The sequence below is a fragment of the Cololabis saira genome, chromosome 10 (assembly GCF_033807715.1).
Source record: "Cololabis saira isolate AMF1-May2022 chromosome 10, fColSai1.1, whole genome shotgun sequence".
In the NCBI taxonomy this organism is placed as follows: Eukaryota; Metazoa; Chordata; class Actinopteri; order Beloniformes; family Belonidae; genus Cololabis; species Cololabis saira.
Window position 1 is genome coordinate 37,590,539 of NC_084596.1, and position 17,419 is coordinate 37,607,957.

At 38.6% G+C, this 17,419-nt stretch overlaps 1 protein-coding gene across 1 annotated transcript in view; it reads left to right on the forward strand.

Annotated features, from left to right (window-relative positions):
- Nucleotides 1-17,419, forward strand: part of pappa2 (pappalysin 2) — an 88,607-nt gene that overhangs the window by 29,632 nt on the left and 41,556 nt on the right. The window contains exons 11-14 of the mRNA XM_061732838.1: nucleotides 881-1,184; nucleotides 9,545-9,673; nucleotides 9,770-9,855; nucleotides 15,582-15,778. Of these exons, the coding sequence (XP_061588822.1) occupies nucleotides 881-1,184; nucleotides 9,545-9,673; nucleotides 9,770-9,855; nucleotides 15,582-15,778 (716 nt within the window). The remainder of the gene's footprint in view (nucleotides 1-880; nucleotides 1,185-9,544; nucleotides 9,674-9,769; nucleotides 9,856-15,581; nucleotides 15,779-17,419) is intronic.

The following is a 17,419-nucleotide window of genomic DNA, read 5'->3' on the forward strand; positions in this document are numbered from 1 at the left end:
GTAGTCGGACACACAGTTTGTCATGACACTTCTGAAAAATGCCAGGTGCTTCATGGCAATATGTGTGCGTGGTGACAGAATAAATTAGATAAGCTAAAATGATTTGTTTACTGCATGAGCTGTTGCAATTTCTTTCTTATTTTGCACTTTAAATGGATATTGAAAGGCCTGTTTGAGTTATTTATTTCTTAGTTATTTCACAATAATTATTGGGAAATTATTATTTCACTAGTTATTTCTCTGTCATATAATTCAGGCAACAACTCAAATTTTTTTTTAAATAACACTAAGCCAAATCAATATCGAATTGGATCAAATCGTGATAATCGATTCTGAATCTTAAGAATCGGAATTGAATCGATTCTTTTTTTTTTTTTTTTTTTTTTTTTCAACTTTTTTTTTATTGGGTTTTGCAGATGTATACAATTATATCAAAACATTTTGCAAATTAAGCACACATTTTTCTTTTAGGACAAACAACAGAAAAATACAATGGTCACTTACGTATTGCAGCATACCCGAACAACCTATATAAAACTAGAACCACAATAAAAGAAAACAAATAAATAAATTAAATAAAACTTAGACAGAAATGGACAATTGCTCGAATCGATTCTTGACATTTGAATCGATACCCAGCCCGATTCGTGAAGTTGGTTTACCTTCCATCCTGAAGGCTTCCTCAGTTTGGATTTTGAACTAAGCCAGCCTTCAGGATGGAAAAACAAAAGAAAATCAACCGCCTTGTTTCATATCTTTGAGACTTCTACTTTTACCTAACTTACCTCCAGATATATATGTATTCATACGTTCACAAGGTGAAAGAAATGCAGAATTGATAGCCTTCAGAATAATCCTGCTTTCCTTTACTGTGTCCCAGACAACCCAGCCATAGCCAACATCGAGCTGATTACAGAGGCGGGGAAAAGCATCACCCTCGGTCCACAGCACGTCTTCTGTGACATGCCCCTCACCATGCGTCTCGACACCCACAAAGCTGCCATAGCCGCTGTAAAACTCAGCACCTTTGATGAGAAAATGGAGATTGATGCAGTCATGTTGTCTTCGGGCCCTGGCAGCTCTCTCTGCTCCGGGTGCCAACCTCTGCTGTACCGAGTTCAGCGCCAGCCACCTTTCACCGGCCGGTCCCCCTCGCCGCAGACCCTGCAGACTTTCACTGACAGGTAAAAGCTAAATGTTGGTAGTTTTTTTTTTTTTTTTGCAGAAGCAAAACCACTACTTCGTTCTCACTAAGTGCGGGTGTATTTACAATCCTCCTGCTTTCAATGTTAGTTTACTCTTTAAGTGAGTTTAACTGATTTACCTGCAAATTCAATTTATTTGAAACTAAGCAACACGAATGAAAGAAATGTGAGTATTAAAGTAGAGCTTTAAATACTATTAAAATAACTACTACATTAGTCATATGTTTTACGTTTACTATGTTACTATTTCCCAAATCTTATCTGATGTTCACAATATGCCCAACTCTAAAGGATTACTGTAAGACATGCTTGTGAGATCCTGATCAGGTACTGATTTAATGTTTTTGATAAATTCACATTGATAGATCAATAAGTGCCAAAACAGCATCAGCCGCCGCCATATCCTTTAACTGGCGTTGTACTCTATTGTACACATGCAATTCTCAGCAAAGATAGGAAGGGAGGAAGGGGATGTGTCATTGACTACGTTTACATGCAGTCAAAATTCGGGTTATTCCTAATATTCCGGTTACTGAAACATTCGGAATATTCCGTTTACATGTGTGAGCTAACAGGGTTATCCCTGTATACATGGTGATTAATCATTCGGGATATCCCGATAAAACCAGCGACGCGCGGAGAAACCGATGACGCAATTAGCGTCATTTCCGCTTCTTCTTCCTGTATCCAAATTCAAAACAAATGCTGCTTCGCGCAACTTTTCGCTCACCTTCTTGTAAATCTCGCTATCCCGGTACTTTCTACCGTCTACAAATGCAGAAATGTTCATATCCTTCATTACATTTATGAAGTGATTAGTTTCCTCCTCACTCCAAAAGTGTGGTGTGGTCTTGCGTTTCTCCATGTTTAGAAGAACTTCCTGGACTCAAAAGACCAGGATTCCTTGTGAACAGAGCATGCGCATAAAACAAATTCATGTTCCGTTTGAATGGGATATTCCGTTTACATGACTGAATATTCAGGTTTTAAAAGGAGTAACCCAGGGCTCATATTCGGGTTTTTAAAAACCGGAATATGAGCAAATTCGGGTTATTCAAAGGGGTTATTGGTGTTTACAAATTCGGGTTATTGCCAATATTCAGGTTTTAAAAGGGTTATTGACTGCATGTAAACGCAGTCATTCTGTTCATTTTTTTTTGCTGAGAAATAATCAACAATGAAGGCTATTTTTATTATTGACTAATTGTTGCATCCCTACTTCAAACCCCACCTCAGTAAGGACTTGAAAGTTCGCCCTTTTTTAAATTCTTTTAGGGAAGATTTTACAACTCTGTCTTGAGAAGTATGAGTGTCAGATGTCTGATGGGATCCCAGGCAGGTCCTTAAGGACTGTTCTCACCAGCCTGCAGAGGTTTTAACAGACCTCTTTAATCCATCCCTGGTGTATGCTACTGTCTCGGACAGTTTAAAATCTGTTAACATCATCCCGCTGCCCAAGCTAAACAACATATGCACTGTCAGTGACTAGCAACCGGTGGGCACAACATCAGTTGTCTGAGAGACTTTTTCTGGGGCACATGAAGCCAACTCTCTCTTACCTTGGACCAACATCAGTACGGCTACATGGTAAACAGATCCACACAGGAGGCCTTGAACTCTGTGCTGCACACCGCAGTGTCCCAGCTGGAGCACACAGGGGCGTATCAAAGGCTGCTCTGTGGATTTTAGCTCCATCTTTAATACCATTGTCCCAAGGATACTAGTCAGGAAGGTATAGGACCTGGGTCTAAACAAACATCCGTGCCAGTGGATCACCGACTTCTTGTCCACCGGCCCATAAACAGTGAGACTTGTGGCCCACACCTTCCCAGGCCTGAAACTCAGTACTGGGAAGTAGTGTGTGTTCAACCCTGTTCTCCATTCCCATGCTGACAATAATAAGTGTAAAGATTGATAGGGTTTGAATGGGAGATCTTTTACTGTACCCGTGTAGATTTCTTGACAAAAGCATGTCATAGACTACATTTACATGCAGTCAAAATTCGGGTTATTGCTAATATTCTGGTTACTGAGACATTCGGAATATTCCGTTTACATGGTAATTAATCATTTGGGATATCTGGATCAAACCTCCGACGCACGGAGAACATCATGACGCAATTAGCGTCATTTCCGCTTCTTCTTCCTGTATCCAAATTCAAAACAAATGCTGCTTTGCGCAACTTTTCGCTCACCTTCTTTTAAATCTCGCTACCCCCGTACTTTCTACCGTCCAAAATGTTCATATCCTTCATTACATTTATGAAGTGATTAGTCTCCTCCTCACTCCAAAAGTGTGGCGTGGTCTTGCGTTTTCTCCGTGTTTATAAGAACTTCCTGGACTCAAAAGACCAGGATTCCTTGCGAACAGAGCATGTGCAGAAAACAAATTCCTGTTCCGTTTGATGGTGATATCCCATTAGGCGTTTACATGACCCAATATTCGGGTTTTAAAAGGAGTAACCCAGGGGTCATATTCGGGTTTTTAAAAACCCAAATATGAGTAAATTCGGGTTATTCAAAGGGGTTATTGGTGTTTACATGGCCATGCAAATTCGGGTTATTGCCAATATTCAGGTTTTAAAAGGGTTACTGAGTGCATGTAAACGCAGTCATAGACACAGCATTTATAATTCAGAAAAACTGTGTCAACCTCTGGAAAATGCAAAATGCATAATAGAAAAGTAGTTGTTCTTTTTGATAATTTTCAAGAAGAAGTCCAGTCCTCGGCACATTTCAACCAGACTGAGCAACATAAGGACAAGGTTTAAAAGTGTAACTTGTCATGTAAGTCAAACTTGAGCAGATTGGACACCTGGATGCTGTTTCTGCAAAAAAAAGTAGCCACAGTGAAGTATAATTTTCTTGGGCTGTATTGGTGTTTCAGGCACGGCAAACCTTTTTTGGGTGCATGAGATCCAAAGAGAGGACAGTTATAACAGAATTGTGAGGACTTATGTAAGGATAGTCTGTCAGTCTAGGTTTCAGTCTCTGCTGGGTTCTCCAACAGGACAATGACCCCAAACATAACAAACAGACATTCAGATTAATCCCAAACTGTTTAAAGCTAATCAAAATTGAAGCCCTGGAGTGGCCTTCTCAGAGAAATTATCCTAATCTTATTGGGAATCTGTGGCAGGAGTTCAAGGTTTATGTCCATTCTTAATAAACATGCAATTTGGACGAGCTGGAGAATTTGTAGATCCTTTAAGAGACATGGGCCAACTTAGAAACCTCTATAAGAAATGGTTGTCAGTTGTAGGTCACGAAGTCTACACTGTTGATTATTAATTGTCAGAGGGCTGATCATTTTGGCCGTGTCATATTTTCTTACGTTTCAGTTGAACACTTCATTTAAAATATCTTAATTTCACGTAAAAGAGATTTATTGTTCCTTAAGAATAAAATAATCTATGGCACTTTTAGTGTAGTTTAGTCCCATCTTTCTTTCTTTTTTATTCACGAAAAGCTGATAAGAACCTATCAGAAATTTGACAACAAGACCACATGACTGAAAATCATTTTGGGCTGATTTTAAGCTGTGAATGGTAGGTGGGCTCAGATTCAAAAACAGTTTATTTCTCAGGAAACACTTCTTCTATGTTGCACAAGCTGTGTTTAAATGTAAAAAGATGTAACAACCAATGGAATTGAGTTATATGGGACTGAGGAGGGCAGATAGAGGTTGATGTGGAGGGAAGAAAGTGTTGGAGAGCAATGCGCCTGGAAAAGAAGGAGAGGGGGTGGGATTGTGTACAGTACAGGAGATGAGAAGGGAGAAGACAGAGGACATCAATGGCAACTGGAAAACACAGAATGACATGCCAAAATACAAAGGAGAGGTGTGGATAGATGAGCAACAGAGGCTATAAACACCTTGCTCCGGCCATGTTCTTAGTTGTTTCTCTGAGCTGGATTGGCAGGATGGTCAACACATGCTAACTAAGAAAACCACAAGGAAAAAGCAAGCATAAAGTAAAGCATGTTCTCCCCGTGTTCCCCTGGGTAGCTAATGTGAGCTACTCTCACAAAAACATGCACACAGTCCTGGGCTATACATGCCCCCTCTGGCCAACCGGGGCTCCAGATGGGGTGGGGAGGATCCGGCCGGAATAACGTGATCCTTCCACGCGCTACGTCCGGCCGGAGAAGCCCCACCCTGTCTGGTGAAAAGATGCGGCTGCTCACTCCTCAGGTTAAGGAGGAGACCTGAGCTCAGTGCAGGGCCCACCCGGGGTTGGTAGAGGATGGCAATGCCCAGGACTGTTAGGTAGGAGCACTGGGTGATAAAATGGGGAAAAAACCGGGATAAAAATGTTAAAAAAAAAAAGAAAACCACAAGGAAAAAGCAAGCATAAAGTACTTTGTCTGCTCAGTTACAAAAAGAAAGATGAAAAATATCAGTAATATCCATAGTTTTACTTTCAGTTAATTTTAGTCATAGGTCCCTTGAGTGCTTTAGCGGTTTCTGTGGACTGAGCTTGCTTCCCAGAGGTTCCACCAGATGCCATCAGGTCGGCATCCGGGCCGTTTGGAAAATGGCTGAGCACATTCAATTCTTACCATACTATACCAACTATAAATGTAGAGCACTTTAAAACAACAAACTATGACAAAATTAAACAGTATTGCCAAATAAGTTCTCTATACTATTACAATTTCACACTTACTTAAAGGGGACCTACACTATTATGAAAAACAGGTTTTCTCTTGCTTTAACATATATAAAGTGGTCTCCCCTCAACCTGCCAACTCAGAGAAGGAGGAAAGCTACGAAATTCTGCAGTGTCTGTACAGCCGCCTGGATGATCCGTCCAGTGTGATGTGGATCTACGAGCCGTTCAGATTCTGCTCCCGTCGTTACGTAACCAAAATGCAATTTGCATCGGTTGGCCTCCGATGGGTGAAACCACACCCGCCGGCCGGAGCTTACGCCATTTTTTCGTAGCGGTGTATCGCATCATCCAATCAGCACAGAGCCTCATTATCATAGCCCCGCCCACTCAGAATCCCTCATAGAGAATGAGGTTAGAGACTGGGAAGATAAAGATAATCCTCAGAGGCTGAATTTTCTAATTTATTTAGCAAAAACAATCAAAAGATTGTTTTTAAGACATTCAAGGCCTGTTTAAAATAGGTATTAGATGCCATAATAGGTCTCCTTTAAGGTTCTTCAAAGGGATGAAGGGAATTTCCTCCTCCATTAGTAAGAAGCCAATAATCAAAAAAGGAAACACATAATCTTTGGTCCATGTTTGTTTTAAAAAATTTATTTGTTAATTTACTAGAAAAATTAATTTACTTAGTCAAAGAAAGTCAAAGAAAAAAAAGAGAAAATGCAAAATTATAAATCATTTTGGGCAGAAATAACTGAAGTCTTCTGTAGGGGGAGTCAGTGAATGAAACGAGCGCATCCCAGCACACTAGCAGAAGGATGTGATCGTTTCATTGGCCATGATCAAATGTGGTCTTTTATTGGCTGGGGGATTTTAGACAATTTTGACAATCCAGAGCAGAGAAAAATCCGTGAGGACAAGTTTTGCGAGCTAGCAGAAAAAAACCTGAGAGCAAATGGGAGGGGCTGAGACTGCAGAGAGGGAGGTTTGTGTGAGCAGAACGGCAGTTCTGAAGATGAAAATAGCATTTCTGCACGCGAGCAGGGACTTTTTGAGTTTGAACGCGGCGTTTTATGGGAGAGCAGTTCAATATCTTAAAGTGAAAACACAGATTAATGCTCTCAAATCTAAAAGTATGCCCTTGATTAAAGACAGGAATGTACCCCCATATCTAAGATGTTATCACTGAAAGATGCAAAAGGCATGGTGTGTGGTGGTATCGGAAGGGGAATCAGTCTAGAAGCCGTAGGAAATGTGCTCGAGTGTGAGGGAGCTGAAGTAGACCACATTATTGGAATTTTGAGACGTGCTGCCATTAAGGCAACGTCTTTTCCCACGATGTCCATAGTTATTCTAGCAGGACAATGCCAGACCTCATTTCGCGTGAGTTCATGCAGTGTGGCTTTAAAGAGAAAGTGTGTGTGTATTTGACTGGGCTTTCTGACGTCCATATCTGTTTCCTGTTGAAACTCCAAAGCTTGTCACGAAGAGGAAAATCAGATGGCAATGTCTATGGACGACTGAGCAGCTGAATCGACACATGGTCCTTTTATTGAACTGCACCAATTAAATACATCAATCTCAAAGGATTAGAAATGTAATTAAAAGGAACTGTGATGTAATAAAACAGTGAATGAGCCTGGTTCCAACTTTCTACAGTGTCTAAATGGCATCTGCTAAATTTAAAAATAGGGCCATCTACACAATAACTGTATCCTTCATACATGGAGCTTCTGCTCGGGTAGGTGAGCTTTCTGGGACCCCTTATGTCAGCGATCCTCAAATAGTTCCAGTCCTCGAAATGTTTCCTTACCTCACCACACCTGATTCAAATTAATGGATCCTCATCAGCATGTACCGTATTTTCTGGACTATAAGCCGCTACTTTTTTCATAGGTTTTCAACCATGCGGCTTATACAAAGGTGCGGCTATTCTGTGGATTTTTCTTCCACCACTTGGGGGGCTCTAACCGGAATTAGAATCAAAACTAAGACAAAATAAATGTATGGAAGAATACGCTACTTCTTCTTTAGCAGATAGAAGTAGAAGCAGATTTCAAACAGATAAATAGATGAATAAATTCCAGTTATTTTCTCTTGGTTCTGTCCCGTTTTAATCAGCAAAGTTGCTGCCGTGTTAAAATACACTGTTAGGAAAGGATCTATTTAGGTACAAACATGTATGCATGCATCATTTACAGTTCAAAATGTAAATATCTAATCTAACAACATAAATATCTGCGACCTGCATATCTTTTTTTTTTTTTAAATAGAGCGGATGCAGCTTGTATGCAGGTGCGGCTTATAGTCCAGAAAATGCGGTAATTAAGATCTGGACAAGCCTGTCAATGACAATGATTTCTATCAGGGTGTGCAGGGGCAGGGAAACATCTAAAACATGCAGGACAGCAACCCTCGAGGACCAGGATTTAACATCCCTGCCTTATGTGTCTTCATTTCCCACTTGTAGATACTCCAAGGTTCCGCACTGGGGCCACTGATATTCAGCTCTATGTTTCTCATTTCAGTAAAATGGCCTTTCCAAAATCTATTTGGTTTATGTCCAGCTAGTTTGCCTGGCACAAAGACAATGCAATGCTTCCTTGGTATGTGGCATTGATCAAGCAGGAATAGTTGCAAGAGCATTCAGCCTCATTCATCAGACAGTTGTGGTAATGCTCCGTGTCGCGTCCATTCTGCCCCACAATGCTGTGTGAATGGTGCAGGAGGTGAAACGCTTTTCATAACAGGGGTGTGATGAGTTCTGTGTGAATTGGCATTGAGGAATACGATTTAATCAAATTCAAGACAGCAATAACAATGTACAAGGCACACAACCAGATGCTCCCACACTGTATCCTGGAGTTGTTCCAGGTGAGGGAAAGTAGCTACAACCTAAGGGGCTATGGCATTTTTGAGCAGAAATGGCCAAGAACAAAAAAAATGTCAAGGTGTATCAGTGTTGAAGGGGTGAAACTATGGAACCGCCTGGATGAGGAACTAAAAAAAAGTAGCTCAATTTACAAATTAAAAAAAAATTATAAATCTAAAATAATAGATAAATATAGAACACTAATATAAATTATCTTCATATTAAATAAATTAAAATTTTAAAGTCTAAATCTAAAGTCTAAATTATGCAACTTTCCTCCTGCAGCTGTCCTCAATCGTGAGTGACCACATTTATTTTCTTCTCTTCTTTGTTCATTTTCTTTGTTCATTTTCTTTGTTTTGTTCGTTCGTTTCGTTTTATTAGTATCTTTTTGTTTCTGAAGTCTGCCTTTTGTTGAAAAGGATAGGCAAAATAAGCCAAGAGGCTTCAGCCTATACCTTTTTGGTCAAAAAAAAAAAAAAAAAAAAAAAAGGAAATGTGTACATATATATATATAATATATATATATATATATTTATACCTGTGTGTATACATATACAATGTGTATATGCAAACATCTTAAAATGTAAATGACCAAAACAAAATAAACTAAACTAAACTAAAGGAATGGCGCAACAGTGGCAAGAGGCTTCATAGACGATGAAATCAGTCCTTCCACGGGGTATTGCAAGCTGGTACCAGTACCTACAAGTTGCTACATTATTACATTCTAATTTTGATCAGTGTGTACCACAGAAAAATAACAAGAGTTACAAATAGGTAAGTTTCATCATGCTAAAACAATAATTCTAAGCTCTTACCCTGGTTTTCTTTGTCCCTATCCTCCTCAGCTCTGTTAAACAGGGAGTCAAGTACCAATATACAGTCCAGGTGGAAGCAGCCGGTCTCCTCAGCAATCATTCTCCACCTCTTTTCTATAAACATGGACAGCCCTACTGTGGAGATGGTCTCATTCAGGGGTCTGTGTACTTTATTGACTTTAAAACGCTTCTTTATTTCATATTTACAAGAGACTTGAAATGAAAACGAGGATGCTGATAATCTTTTCTATGTAGGACAGAGGAGTGTGATGACAGTAACCTCTTGGATGGTGACGGATGCTCTAAGAAGTGCCATAAGGAGGTGGATTTCAATTGTGTCGGTGAGTACGACCGCTGAGAAAAAAGCCGTCTATAGTTTTAAGCTGAAAGGGCACCAGTTTTGTAAAGGTTTTTCCAAAGCAGTCCCAACACTCTCAATATGTTCCATCAATCTGGTAAGAATCCCTTATATGTAAAACACAAGTATCATAAGCATCCAACGTAAAAGTGCAGTCACTAATCAGCCAAAACTCCCTCATGTGTTGCATGCAGCAGCTTCAAGAAAAAAAAATGCCATGCCAATCAAATTGAATTTAAAAGACATAAAAGCTTCTGGCTTGAGTGGATTCCACATCCCATTAATGTAACATAAGAGAAAACAGATGAGCTGAAGGGCAAAACACACATTTTTTCTTTATTAAGTCACAAGTGTCTTTTAGAAAAGCATTTTGACATTAAACTGGCGAAGAAACACCAGAAAAATCTTTTTTAGCAGTAAAGTGCATGTCTGAGTCTCAAACATATGCAAGTAATACCTCTTTATTAATTTTGGCTTTTATACGATTTTAAGCAATAATTGATAGGCCCAAAGAGTTTCATAAATTAATTTTATTGATTTTTATCAGACATCATGTTGTGGTTTTGGACTGGACGTTTTCAAAAATCATCTTAGAATAACAGCTGTGTTTTGAATTTGTATCCATTTTCATTTTGTTTGATATCTTTTATCAACACCTGCAGCAGTTGGCCAGTTGTCTTCAGTCTGTGAATTTAACCAGTGAAAAAGCCTGTGGTTCTGACATTTGTTGTACAACAGCCCTACAGTTAAGGGGTCATTGGCCCCCTTGTTGTTTTGATTGCCAGAATGTGCAGGGGTGCTGTGGTATTTCACAATTTCTCTCTTTTTTTTTTTTGGCAATGTATGTGTTTTTTTTTCTCATGAAGAAACTTCAAACTAAGAAACCTCTGTGGTTAGGGTTTGGAGCAGGTTAACCTTTGTTGAAGTTTGTAAAAGAATGCACAATGTCTTTTTAAGATTTATGGTAAAGTGAAAAGGCTGAAAAACCGCTTAATTTGTGGTGGTTTGAGTCCAGCTGTCAGAAACAACTGGCTACCTGTTTAAAATGTACTATGTTTTTCCTTAATGTCTTTCATTTTACCATTGTTGCACCACCTGCAACCTCTGTCATGTCATCTTTATGTAACAAACTGGAGAGCAATGAAGGCACTGGATGGAAACCTGTACTAGATTCGCAGCGTGTTTATCACAGTAATGAGACAGGCCTAGTCTCAGGGATGGATGATTATTATCTTCTTGTGAGACATGTCCTTAGAACCAAGAACTCGCTACTGTTGCTTTATTTTTCTTTTAAAAATGAGGGTGAAAAACCCATGCAAGCATGGGGAGAACATGCAATCTCTACACAGAGAGAGTTAAATCAGGAATTTATAATTTAGAATTTATTATAAGGATAGCTGCTTGAGATGTAACATCTCATTTTCAAGGGGGTCCCATAAAACATACAACATTACAATATATCACATTACAGTACAGACATACATGACATAAAACAAACACAGACATCTTGCTCACCCCCTCCCACACACAACCCCTACCCACATCAGTCTAGTTACAGAGTAGACTAATTGAATAACTGAAACAATTGGATAAATATAACATAACAGAGAGAAAAATAAATAAATAAATAAATAAATAAATAAATAAATAAGGATAAATACATAGAAAAAAGGACAAAAAAATACATAAATAAATTAAAAACATAGGCAATTTGTTTTAAGATGAGAATATAATGCCAAGATTATTCCAATCTGATGGAGCTTTAAAATAAAATGATCTTTTACCAACCTCTTTTAAAATTCTAGGAACTAAGAAAAAAGGAAAATTCATATGTCTGAGTGAGTATGGAGAGTTATATAGAATCATGAGTTCTTTTAAATATGGAGGACAGTGAAAATAAACACATTTAAAAAGGAGCCATGAGGAGCAAGAACAGCAAGAAGCTGTCTAAAGAATAAATAAACCAAACATGGCACATGAAGTAGGATTATTATTACATTATTGCTAACACAGACCTCACTTCACAAACTTGAAGGCAGTTACCCAAACCCCTTCTTTGTAAGCAGAATGGTGGATTAAATATATAAAACAACAATAATATGTATTGTTGCGAAATGTTTCCTTATGCATAAAAACATTAAAACAACGACCCAACACAAGAATAAAACCACTGACAGGTCAAGTGCGTGACATGATCTCATCTTGAGAGCTCTGCTGGTTAACGTTGGACGTCCAATGATTCATCTAGAGCTAACAGCACTCCCGTGTCTCTACTCAATGAAATATCGTCTCCAGATAAGAACAGGCATTCATCTGAGTGATACAAGGTAATCAGCTTCACTGTGCTGGTGTGCTGTTTCTAAGCAATCTTAAAAATCATTGTCCATATCCCAGAGTGTTTGCTCAAACGAGGCTCTTTTGCCAGAAGCTTTATCTCATAAATATTCCATAATTTTTGCTAAGAAGGTGTGACAGGTCTGTTGATATTAAACGTCATTTTGCTTTCTTTACGGGCCAGGTATTGTTTCCACTGGCAGCTGGATGGTAGTTATCCATGTGTTCTGTAAGTGCTTGGGTTACGAGAGCTTGTTACAGAACTAAAATTTCCATCATCCAGTCAATTTATTTGTGAGGGTCTCCCACCAGGGCTTACCATGCCGTGACTGAGGCTATTACATCTCTGCTTTTACAATAAAACACATCATGACAAAAAGGAAAAAACAATTTGGCAAAAACAGCTTTTTACAAATTGCTGCGCTTAAAACCAATTATTCAGTTTTACTTCTTAGTCATAGACCAAATATTTGTTTGGGTTTTCTAGCCACATTCGTTTGACCCTGTTAGCCCCCTCTCCGCCGGCTCTTGCTCTGTTTTGTTTTCTTCACAGACTTTACCACAGCTCTGCTGCAACCGCATTAACTGCTTTAATCTAACACAGACTAGATGGTCAAGATGCATTTGTTGTGACTGTTAAGAAGTATCGCTGTCCTCTTTTGTTTCCATAGCTTTTTTATAGTATGCAATTGAGTTTTTAACTGCTAAATAAATAGACGTTTAATTTCACAGTATGCTTTGCACCACAGAGATTGTAAAAAGCAAACAGGTGCCTGAGATGTTTCTATCAGTTTGTTTTTTCGAGACGCTGGATTAAAACAGCACTTGGAATGAAAACAGTTTTCAGAGTTGTATCTAAAGCATGGGTGTGCCGTTTGTTGGGTTCGCTGAATGTAGTCTGGAAGACAACATGGCATTGAACTCTCTCAGACTCTGAGAAGCATGTTTCTGCGAGGTAATTGAAACCATTTGGGAAGCATTTGACGGTCTGTTTGTCTGTCTGAACTCTGTGGCTGCCCAGATGTTAATGAAACCAAACTTCTCAAGTGTATGGTGTTTATGAATGACTGCTGAATGGGAATCTGTTGTTCCCTTCATGTTTCCTACTCTTCTTGTGATGCGTTGCTGTTGGTCTTTACACGTGTTTACTGCTCATCAACTGCGCTGCAGAATGTAGCCTATATAAAATAACTGCTTGTGGTAAATCTAAAATAACTTTAAACTCAGACTCAAGAATATTACTGGCCTGCATGGCAAGACGCACAGGAGTTTGATTTCTGCTAAAATTACCTATAATCTCAGTTTTTTATCAGATTCTACTGCAGGTTTTTGTCTGCCTTTTAAAATGATTATCATACAACCAGAAATAAGAAAAGTGTCGGTAAGGAGGTGAAAGAAAACATAAAATAACCCGATGATGTCATTTTAAACTAGTGAAGTCAACACATAGTAATGATCACCTGTTGAGATCAATAACTATTTGGTTCACAAGCTGAATCCTTGTAAGGCTGAGTGTTTGAGGAGATGGATGAACGAAGGTCTCCGCTTTGCCAAGACATGAGCGAGAAAGTCAAACAAAGGTGGACTGTAAAGCTTTTACTTCTTTGTAATGTTGCCCTTAAAGGTGTTCAACATACCGTGCAATGAGGCGCTTAGTTCTTTATTAGTACTTTTTTCATTTTCTGCCAGCAAATTTGTGTAAAGATATGAAACAGCATGGGGTCATCTTTATTTTTCATTACAAAATTCTTCACACTTTCTGCACGGGTCAGAACAGCAGCCTGGCCAGTCCAGGACTCTTACCCTCTCCTTGCTCAGCTGGGCCTTTACGGCTTGTGCAGAATGGGCTTTTGCAAAACCGAGATCATAAATCAAAAATGTGGTCTTAAAGTAAAAGGCAGAATATGTTGCTCTAATATGTTAACGTACGTTTCTTAGTTTTTCTTAATGTACATGCTGTTGCCATCTAGGGCTGGGCAATATGGACCAAAAGTCATATCTCGATATTTTCTAGCTGAATGGCGATACTCAATATATATCGATATTTTTTCTGTGCCATAATTGGGGTTTTCCCAAAGCATTATAGCATAGCATCTCTGTTAGCTTCATTTTTTTCTGAGGCAAACCCTTAAAAAAACAGTCAGTTTTAATCCAAAGCCTCGTACCAAATGTCACACAGGTTCCTTTATTAACAGAGGTCTGCACAATATCAAAATGTATAAAACAAATGAAATAAAAATAAACTGCCTGCATATATAGAATTAAAATGCTTCTTGAATAAAATAAAACAAATATCCCTTTCCTGCATAACAATTAAATTAAAATACACTGTGCAATTAATACAATGTAGACAGTAACAGGCAGACTTTTCCACTGAGGTTGAGAGTTGTGCAAATAAAAAAACATTTGTGCAAATCTCAAATAAAACATTCAAGTCAATTTGTCAAAAAATAAGCTATATCAAAATCATACATTTTTTTTTTCTTTTCCGATATAAACGATATTGTCTCGTACCATATCGCGTTTGAAAATATATCGATACATATTAAAATCTCTGGCTTTTGGACATGCAGCAAAACAGCATTTTTCTCCATCGATATGTTGAAAGTATACTGAGCTACAATTTGCAAGAATCTCCCAAACTTGAGGTTCCAGATAGCTCGCTGGGTTGAGCCGGTGCAGAGTCAAGGTCCTTGTACAGCCGGTCCAGGTTTGACCCCTGGCCCCGTGTGTCTTTATCCTCTCTCCCTGCCCCAACATAAACCTATTTATCTCAGGTCTATGTCATGTCTTTTTCTGTGACAATAACGTTAAGTCTTCAGGAATGGTGCTACAAAGCCTCTTTCAGCCTTCATGGATAGTTTCATTTCCCGTCCGTTATTGTAACAGAATCTTTGACACTTGATAAATGGACCCAGTTTCTAAATATAGTAGGAGACACACTAATAAAACTCTTTTAGTGTTTTTGTTTTGTTGGACGTGTAACTAGTTTCAATCATTGCTTGATGACCCACAGATACCCTAAATCCTCTGAGGCTCTTTTTAGCCTAAACTAACTGTCCAAGTCACCTATTAGGTTTCAGCCCATTAATATAACACACTTATTGTAATTTTTGACAATTGCTTGAAGTCAGTGTTTTTTTCTGACTATAATTTACAGTCTGTTGTCATCACAGAGTCAAATACGGTCGAGCTGATGCGGCTAACCTTACTACGTGCCAAAGACAATACTTAGTCTTAGAATTGAATCAGTGACAAATAGATGTGGATGATAGTCTGACGGTGGGGGGTGCGTGTACACCTTACAGCATAAAAAAACAGGTTTTGTATTCTCTCATGAATGCTCTTCTCTCATTCTTGCCCGTTTCTCCGTAGGTGAACCTAGCCAGTGCTATGTATTTGACGGTGATGGTGTGTGCGAGGAGTTTGAGCAGGGCTCCAGCGTTCAGGACTGCGGTTACTTCACACCCGTGGGCTACACGGATCAGTGGGCGTCCACCGCCACCGCCTCTCACCAGGACCCCAAGCTCTGTCCTGCCCACGCTGTCACGGGGGAGCCGGCACTGACCAAGGTATGAAATATTCCTACCTCGGTCTAGGCCTGTGTTGAAAAGATGTATTTTCCGATTCTAAATCGATTCTCATATTAATTCCTAGAAATCGATTCATATTTCATTTTTTTTTTTTTTCGATTTCTTTTTTTCGATTTTTTTCCCATCATTACAACTTTTGGTATTTTGTTTATGCCCAAAATAGGAATGTTTTGTTGGAAACGAGAATAACTAGTGCCATGTTTTTGTCTTTTAGATATGTTTAAAAGTATGAAAACATTAAAGTTTTCAGTTATAATTGCATATATTGTCTATAATTCTTTGCTTTATATACTGTCTTGGGGTTACATTTGCATAAAATGCTAAAAACCAAATTCTCAAAAATGGGAAATGGGATAAATTGATAATTCTGCCCCACGATGTTTCTGAAAGCAGTTCTATCAGCATTCTGGGAGCTGATTGGTCCTTACAGCATCATTAGCTGCAATACTTGCTGTTGAATCTCAATATAATACTAGTATTAACATGTTGCATAACTACAGTCATATAATTCATCCAACAGCTCAAAAAACATAACATAACACTAACCCAAATCAATATCGGAATCGAATCGAATCAAATCCTTATAATCGATTCTGAATCTTAAGAATCGGAATCGAATCGATTTTTGACATTTGAATCGAAACCCAGCCCTACCTCGGTCATATTGGTTCTATTCTGTCCATATATATCCTTATTCAAAGGTTTATCTGCCACCTTAGGTATACAGTAGTTCAAATGGATTACCTTTACCACGCTCAAAATTCAACAAACACAAATTTTGAAAGCAGCATTTCGTCCCCGCCTGCTGATTTACAACCTTCACAGCAGCATTGATTTGTACAACATCTCAAGTCAAATGCACGCTTGCATGCATTTTTTTTTAAAGCTAGTTGAGAATTTTCGCTGTTTTGGGCGTTTGTTTTAATCAGTTTTGCCCTCTGTTTACTGCATAGATGGTCTCTCAAGCAATGTTTTTTCCAGAAATTCTACTGTTATTGAATTTAATATTATTGTTATTCATCTCACAGTGGAGATTCAATTCAATTCAGCTTTAATGTCAGCAAATGTAATCTCGAGGCACTTCAAGAATACCATTTACCTCATTGCAAATTAGTCCAATTCATAAGACACAAATAAAAAAATAATTAAAAAAATGGCCTCACTTTAGAAACCACCAAAAGACTTTTCTTCAAGACATCCCCAAGATCAGTCGGTTATGCGATATAATTGGCTCTATTTGTCCAATCACAGATATATTTGTGTTTGCCATTTGAACACGTTACAGAAAAAGTTTAATTTTGAAATTCTATCAACATTAAGGTTTCCCAGCAGAATGGCTCAGGGCCCTGTGTTGATAAAAGTCAGCAGTATCTGCAGCATATTGTGGGTAAACCTGTAGAGCAGGACCTCTGCAAATCCTCTTTGACAACAAATAAACTTTGAACACATTATATATGCCTTTGTTCTTTTTACAACCTTTGTAAAAAAAATTGCATCAGTGGAAGCCTCTCCCAGTCTTATTGCTTTGAAGCATAATTCTGTCACAGTTTACACGTGAACTCGCATCAGCCCTGCTTTTCAAGGTATAAGGTCACAAGGAAAACAGAGAACATGCAAAAC